The sequence below is a fragment of the Rhincodon typus genome, chromosome 13 (assembly GCF_021869965.1).
Source record: "Rhincodon typus isolate 14 chromosome 13, sRhiTyp1.1, whole genome shotgun sequence".
Classification (NCBI taxonomy): domain Eukaryota; kingdom Metazoa; phylum Chordata; class Chondrichthyes; order Orectolobiformes; family Rhincodontidae; genus Rhincodon; species Rhincodon typus.
In genome coordinates this window covers 18,927,792-18,936,268 of record NC_063344.1, presented here as the reverse complement: position 1 = coordinate 18,936,268, position 8,477 = coordinate 18,927,792, and the positions used below count along the sequence as shown (strand labels likewise).

General features: G+C 42.8%; 1 protein-coding gene across 1 annotated transcript in view; it reads right to left on the bottom strand.

Moving 5' to 3' along the window:
• Positions 1–1,425: 1,425 nt before the first annotated feature.
• Positions 1,426–8,477, bottom strand: part of LOC109936146 (phospholipase D1) — an 83,185-nt gene continuing 76,133 nt past the window's right edge. The window contains exon 18 of the mRNA XM_048604541.1: positions 1,426–6,234. Coding sequence (XP_048460498.1) covers positions 6,010–6,234 — 225 coding nt within the window. The 3' untranslated portion in view covers positions 1,426–6,009. The remainder of the gene's footprint in view (positions 6,235–8,477) is intronic.

Sequence of the window (8,477 nt, the reverse complement as noted above, 5' to 3'; positions counted from 1 at the left end):
CTCACTGACCAATCCCCATCCCAACTCCCTACCTACACTCACCTGTACTGGCTTCATCCCTGCCTCCTTGACCTGTCCGTCTTCTCTCCACCTTTCTGCTCCACTATCCACCTCCCATCATCGCCTCCCCCTCTCTCTATTTATTTCAGAGCCCCTCTCCCCTCCCCCATTTCTGATGGTCCAGACCCGAAACGTCAGCTTTCCTGCTCCTCTGTTGTTGCCTGGCCTGCTGTGTTCATCCAGCTCCACACCTTGTTATCGCTGTACTCTTACCTTTTGGGCCAGCCTTCCATGTGGGATCTTGTCAGAGGCCTTACTGAAGTCTATGTAAACCACATCAACTGCCTTACCCTCATCAGTATATTTAGTCACCCTTTCAAAAACTCAAATAAATTGGACATGATCTCCCTCCAATAAATCTGTGCTAATTGTCCCTGATCAATCTCTGCCTTTCCAAGTTTTGATTAATGCTATCCCAGAGACTTCTTTTTCCAATAATTTCCCTGAAATCAAACTAAACTGGTTTGTAATTATCTGGCCAGTCCCTGCTGTCCTTCTTGTACAACATCCAAGTTGGAAGTTTCCAATTTAATCCTCCACTGTTTCCAAGGAAAAGAATTGAACTTCCTTATCTTAGAAATTCCTGAGATCTGGAGTGGCTTTTTTCAACTCTTCTTAGAGCATTGGACAATAAACAATGAGCTCACAAATGAATTATCTAAGAATGAGATTGACATATTTTTGTTATAATTTTTATTCTTTGCAGGATCTGGGTGTCACTGGCTTATCTAATATTTATTGCCCATCCCTAATTGCCCTGGACATTCTTGAACTGTTGCAGTCCTTAGGGTGTAGTGACACCCACAGTGCCTTTTAGGGTGGGAGTTCCAGGATTTGACCCAGTGTCACTGAAGAAACAATGATACATTTCCAGGTCAGGGTGATGAGTGGCTTGGAGGGGAACTTGCGAGTGGTGATGTTCCCATGTATCTGCTGTCTTTGTGCTTCTAGATGGTAGAGGGGTCATGGTTTAGAAGCTTCAGATGGAAGAGCCTCAGTGAGTTGCTGCATTGCACCTTGTACGTGGGACATAGCTCTGCTGCTCTGTGTCAGTGGTGAACAGAGTGAACATTAAAGGTGGTGGATGGGGTGCCTTTTAATTGGGCTGCTTTGTCCTGGATAGTGAGAAGCTTCTTGAAAGAAGTTTGAGTTGAACTAATCCAGACAAGTAGAGAGTTTTCTGTTACAATCCTGACATGTGCCTTTTAAATGGTGGACAGGCTTTGGGGAGAGAGGAATCGAGCTAAAAAAGTGGAGAAAGGAATTGAGGTACATAACGGCCATGATGTAACAGAATGGCAGAACAGGCTTGAGGAGCTGAATAATCTCATCTTGTTCCAATAGTAAGAAGAAAGTGAATCAGCAGACAGTAATGATAGATCATTTATTTTATGAAAAAAGTTATGAATAACCAGTTTGTTTCAATGGATTAGTGATGGTTACATGACTCTTGTTTCTGGACTTTATATTTCTGATGATTGGGTTGCAGGAAACAGTTTTCACCATGGTACAGAGTCTCAGTGTGATATTTACATGGTCAAAGGTTATAGCCTCTATAGGATACCTACTTAAGCAGGCTGCACATCTGATCCAAATATCTGGCTGTTAGAGTCCTTTATTGACTAGGAAACAACACCGGCTCTTAATCAGAGTTCCAACTATCCATTTCCACAGTCGCAGCTTTACAGTTACACCAGCCATATCCACACATGGGTACCAGGAACTGGCAAAGGATAGCCACTGATATCATCCAATGTCTTAAATAATACCTCACTTTGATCACCTCATTACAGGAAAATATAAATTAGATAAAGCAGCTAATGGTTTGGTTTACATTGTGAAAATGGAAAAGCACTTGATAAAATATCAATGATTTTGAAGTACATTTGAGCATACGTATGAATAAGGAACCATTCAGCTCCTCATTTAATAAGATAATGGCTGATCTGATTGTGACCCCAAATTCACATTCCCATATACCTCTGATAACCTTTCATCCATCTTGCTTATCAAGAATGTAAACATCTCTGCTTTCAAAATATCCAATGATTCTGCTTCCCCCACCTTCACAGAGCATTCCAACGACGCAGAATACTCTCCATACCTCTGTCTGAAATAGGAGGTCCCCTGATTTTAAACATAACCTCTAGTTCTGGAGTACAAGGGCTGACCAGCAAAATCAGGAGGAATCTTGGAATCTTTATAGTCTGAGGGTTTCATTTTTGTTTTGCTGCTGTTTATATCCCAGCTCAGTTCAAAAAGCCACTGGCAGTAACAGAGACACTTTGTGTACAGGACGAATTAACAAGCTGCTCAGTTAGAGTGAGATCAGCTGCACTCAGCAAATTACTTTGTAGTGTGCAGAGGGTAGTGGAGGGACTGAGCAACATCGATTCTAGCCTCTTGTATGTCCCCACTTACTGGTTAATGCGCCTTCAATCGCCAAGACCCTCAGGATTAGTGATTTCCTTCCTAAGCCTCTCCACTTTTGCATCTTTCTTTAGAATTTTCCATAACACCCATCTCATGGGCTGAGCTTGATCACTATTTCCTCATGTGGCTCAGTGTCAAATTTTCTTCAATAGTGCAGCTGTTGGGGCATTTTACTACATTAAAAGTGCTAACAAAGTTGTTGTTGGTAAAACCACAGCACTGGTTGACAGTACTTCATCCAATCCTTCCAAAGAGACTTTGCTTCTGCTTCCCCTTCATTAGCAGAACTGCCCATTACCATACTTGCCTTGACTGAAACTCTCATCCTTGTCACTTTGTCACTTAACGACTGGAATATCCCAAGCTCCCTAACCATTCTCCCATCTTTAACTGTACATAAATGCAGCAGAAACCCATAACTCGCACTAAGTCCTGTCAATACCATCAGCAAACCCCTGTGCTTATTGACCCATTAGGGTCCAAACTGGTAACACCTCAATTTTAAAATGTCCTTCCTTATCTTCAAGTCACTTCATTGCCTGGTTGTTCTCTATCTCACTTGTCTCCCCCCCAGCCCTTTGAGATCTCTGCATCCCTCCAATTCTGGCCTCTTGAGGCTGCTCATTCTGAACTGCTCCTTCACGGGTGCCCGTGCCTTAAGCTCCCTGATTGCTCTGGTTTAGAATTCCCTCACTATTACCCTCTGCCTGCCCTCCTTTCAGACGGTCCATAAAACCATCGCATTGATCATGTTTCTGAAGAAGGGTCTCATTAAAGGGTCTAGGCCTGAAACGTCAGCCTTCTTGCTCCTCTGATGCTGCTTGGCTGCTGTGTTCATCCAGCTCTACACCTTGTTATCTCTTATCATTGATCATGTTTCTGGTCCCCTGTTCTCGTGTCTCTTGTGGTTGAGTGTTAATTTTGCTTGATAATCCATCCTGGGAAGCTCCTTGGAATGTTTTACTGGATTAAGAGTACTGTAAAAAGGATGTGCCTTTAGACTACTTGGTACTGGGTTCAAACTTGATCCAGGCAGTGATGAAAGTCTGTCTCTGGTCAGTTATAAGTTCAGGGTGGCATAAATTTGCTAAAACACAACACAATCCTTTTTTCCTAATTCAGTACAGAACAGAGGTGTGGTGGCACGGTGGCTCAGTAGTTAGCACAGCTGCCACTCAGTGCCAGGGACCTGGGTTCAATTCCAGCCTCAGGCAACTGTCTGTGGGGAGTTTGCACATTCTCCCTGCGTCTGTGCAGGTTTTCTCCCACAGTCCAAAGCTGTGCTGGTTAGGTGGATTGGGTGTGGCAAATTATCCTGTTATGTGCAGGTTAGATGGATTAGTCATGGTAAATACAGGACTGGTTCAGTTGCTCTTTGAGGGTCAATGCAGATTTGATGGGCTGAATGGCCTCTTTTCACCCTGTAGGGATTCTATGAAGGAACTAAGGAGTCACAAAATGGAAAAAAAATGCTTTGGAATGGTGTATGATTTACTTTGTATCCTACTCTATACTTGACCCAGGAACAATGAGGCACTGTGAACAGCAGTGAGCTAAACAGCACATTCTCATGTTTTTAATGAATCTTCTGCCCTCTGTATATTGCCATAGAATCTCTGAAGGTCCACAATTTAATATTTTAGCTGCAAGCGAGCACCTTTGACTGTGCAGCACTCCCTCAGTAATGGCCAGCCTGGATTGTACCATTTACACTGTAGCTAACCCATATTGTACCTGACCAGAGTGGGACTGGTGAGGTGGCTAAAGACAGGTGCTTTACTCTGCTTCTAACATGAGCATTTTCACATTTGCATTTATTTCTACTACAAGCATGAGGAACGTCACCTTGCGATGGGGAGAATTTTAAGAATGATGGAGAGAAAGGACAACCAGAGAGAGCTGTACTGTCATAGCGAGAACTGCAGATGCTGGAGTCAGAGATAAGACAGTGTGCAGCTGGAGGAACACAACAGGTCAGGCAGCATCAGAGGAACAGGAAAGTTGACGTTTCAGGTCGGGACTCTGTACTGTCACCTGCTGGGTGAAAGCAGACTGCAATCCAGCGATGAATCCTTTTTTGACCAAATTAATTATTTCCCTCAATAAAATTAAACTATTACTGACAAAAGATGGATTTTGCTGAAGTTTTCATCTTGCATTTAACAAGACAATTCATAAGAAGTATACCAAAGTAAAAGGGATGAACACATTCCTACTGTATGAGAAGACAGTGCTGTTTAGTTGGCAAGCGGACTCTGATTGGGAGAGGCATTGGCATGGAGAAACCGCAGTTACAGGTTGACCAACAGTTAACTGCCATTTAAAACTAAACATTACCTATTATATTTCATAATAATAAAATACAATCCACACATTGTGGATGCTGAAGATTTGAAATAAAAACAGAAAGTGCTGGAGAAATTCACCTTTGTGGAAAGAGGATCGGAGTTTATACTTCAACTCAAATACGTATATTCTTCGGAACTGGCAATGATTACCTTGTTGCTCTAAAGAAACAAGAACTGAAAGCAGTGCGATATCTCTCTCCCTGGTGACAGAGGTGGCAATTTTGTTTTGGAAGCAGCTGAGAATGTGGAGTTCACGATCAGAGGGAGGTGAATAGTACAAATTGATTTAAGGGGAAGCTGAATAAATTGAGGGAGAAAGGGAGAGATGAAGAAATGTGGGAGGAGGTTTGTGTAGTGCATAAACACCAGCAGGGAGCAGAAAGGCCAAATCTCCTGTTTCTGTGCTGTGACTACTGGGAGACAAAATTGCCCTAACTTGGATCTGGCTGTGTAGAGTTCAGTAGGTCGGGGCTTGGATAATGTGGAAAGGAGGAGGTGAAATGGCTCCCCTGACAGAAATATTTCTGACATTACATAGTACAATAAAACTGAGAGCAACAACTCTTTGGAGACATTCTCAAGGCACTAAAAGTGACAAAAAAAGAAACAGGCCGTATGTGGGATCAGTTGGGAAAATGGAGACCTGGCAGGGAGGTCAAGACTGTGGAACAATCTGAGGTAGAGTTACTGGAACTCTAAACAAAGATTGATCATTGTTCAGTTGAACTAGGCAAGTGGCAGCATCAGAGAAAACGTGAGGTTCCACCCCGCAGCATCGACCCACATGTGCGCCATGAGGAAAACACAATTTACACCAAGAGAAAGTTCAAAAAATCTTCAAAAAGTTCTGATAGAAACAGAGTTTCAAGAGTTTGAATTCCTCCATATTTAGTGTCTGCTTTGAGTAATAACAAGAATTAAAAATCTTCAGAGGCTGTACTTCATTGTCCCTGGGTTGAATGTTGAGTTGATGGATCCTATTTGTCTTTTAGCACTACAGCCAAGAGGTTGAATGTCCTGAGTGATGAAACCACTGATCTAACTCCTCAACTCTTCACTGTAATGTTGGTCTCCAATAGATACTTTCACCAGTATTGGACACAATAGGAAGATAACCAGTTCATGGACAAAGCACCTCCCACATTCTCTCTTCTTCTCTCTCGCTCCCTCATGTCCACACCTCCATTGGGACCATCCGCTCTTTCGTACTCAACGCTGGAAGGAGATTCTCCTCAGACAAGAAGCAGAACGGGAATTGTACCAAGAATCCTCGGATCTTCTTCAATTCTTCCACAGCTCTTTCTGGATCTTCTTCATGCAGGCCCGCCTTAGCGCTGAACTCTGCTAACTCAATGTTGTTCCGCACAAGATCCGATGGGAGACACCGGAAGACCTGAATCGGGAGAAGAAAATATTCTTTAGGCTTATTAAACAACACAAAAGATTCTCCGCCTCCCTCCAGCTTTCTCTGCTGCCCCACACATCAAGTACCTACTTCTGTAGAGCAGCTTTTAACCAGTAAACATGTTTGAAGTCATCCGTCAGTCAAAGATTTACACCGGGTCACATAAGAAGGTGTTAGAGCGAGTGACTAAAAGAAACAAGATTTTGCTCAGCAGCTTCAAGGGGTTTGAAAGAGCCAGAGAGGTTTATTGAGGGAGCTCAGGGGTTGAGGAAGCCAAAGGCACAACTGCCATTGATAGACTGATTAATATCAGGGATGCTCAAGAGACCAGTACTGGAAGAGTTCTGGGATTCCAGAAGATCCCAGAGGAGATTCTAGAGATAGGGAGCAATGAGGTTACATAGGGTTTTGAAAACAATGATAAGGGTTTTTTTTAATAGAGGTGTTGCTGGGCTGTGAGCCAATTGCAAGTTGGAGAGCTCAAGGTTGTGTCCTGATGAAAGTTTCCTTTTGCTTTTTCTATCACAGGAGGTGGGTGTCACTGACAAGGCCATCATTTTTTGCACACTCCTAGCAGTAGTTAAGCAGGTTTCTCAGCTATTTCAGAGCGCATTAAGTGTCATCCACCTTGCTGTGGGTCTGGAGTCATGTGTAGGCCAGACCAGGTAAGGCTGGCTGATTTCATTTCCTGAAGGACATCAGTAAATCAGGTTGGCATGACTCAATGTGATTCATGGTCAGGAGTACTGGGTCTACCTTTAGCATACAGATTTGATTAACTGATTGGCCCTTTGGATTACTAACCCAATGACATTATCACGTACCACCAGCAGTGAGCAGAGTTGTGGCTGAGCTGAAAGGTACAGATGGTGGAAGGTCAAAGCTTTGGGGGAGATCTTAGAATCGCTAAGTCTGGAAGTGGCTGACCTGCAGACACTTATTCATCAGGAAATGCCAAACAGATTGGGATTTCTTCCTAAGGAACAGAGAAGCCTGAAGAGTGCTCTGATGGAGGTCTTTAAAAATGTCAGGATAAGTGTGGGGAAGATGTTTTCACTTGATAAGCAGTCTAACGCAGGGCTGTATACATACAGTGCTGAAAGTCAAACTAACACCACAACATTTTAAGTGCAAGCAATGTTCAGAGGAATTTGAGCTTCTGGGATCTTTTGCAGAAGTAAGCCCTTCCCAGAAAACAGGGCATGCTTCCCACAGCAAGGTTCCCAATGACCTCTGATCAGGTCTAAAATATTAAACTGGAATCCTTTGGAGCAAGAACTCTATAAGTTAGACTGAATTATTTTCTTTTACTATTTAATGAATACTGAATCCCAATCTAAGATGAAAAATGTTGCAAGATTATTTTTCATTATTTAATATTATTACTTAATATTTGAGGAAGTGAGATGTCGTTATATGCTGTGGTAAACCCATTTTCAGATGCTTTAATTAAACTTCACCCACATCACCACTCTCAAACATGTTGTTACACCCAGTCCAGGCATGTTATACTATGAACTTTAATTGCTGGAAGCTGTTAGGATTGTTAATCATTAAATCACAAAGAACAGAACAAAGAACAAAGAAAATTACAGCATTGAAACAAGACCTTCAACCCTCCAAGCCTCCACAGACATGCTGCCTGTCACAACTAAAACCCCCTACCCTTCCGGGGACTGTATCCCTCTATTCCAGTCCTACTCATATATTTCTCAGGCAGATGTGGGGCAGTTGAACTACAGAGACTCTGGTGTCCCCAGTAAGTACCTAATTAAGTATGAACCTCAGCAACGGTATCTCACAGTCATCTGTGGAATTTATTCTTTGGTTGTTTAAAGATGGGCCAACACCTCAAGACTATTGAGTTTTCAGACTGCCTGGTCTAAATGAAAGATCAAACCTCAACAGCCATTCTCAACATCCCATTGTATCTTCTAAACTTCCCTTATCCAGTCCAGACTGTGTGAATCCAGTGGACATTTGATTGAAACTAATTTCAGGAACTGTGCCTTTATCACCCCAGACACAGTAGATCTATTGGAACCCATCAGTCTGACTCTGACATCAGAGGCAAACATTAAACAGCCGAAGTATTTAACCTGAGATAGTAGGAACTGCAGATGCTGGAGAATCTGAGATAACAAGGTGTAGAGCTGGATGAACACAGCAGGCCAAGCAGCATCAGAGGAGCAGGAAAGCTGACGTTTCGGGTCTGGACCCTTCTTCAGAAA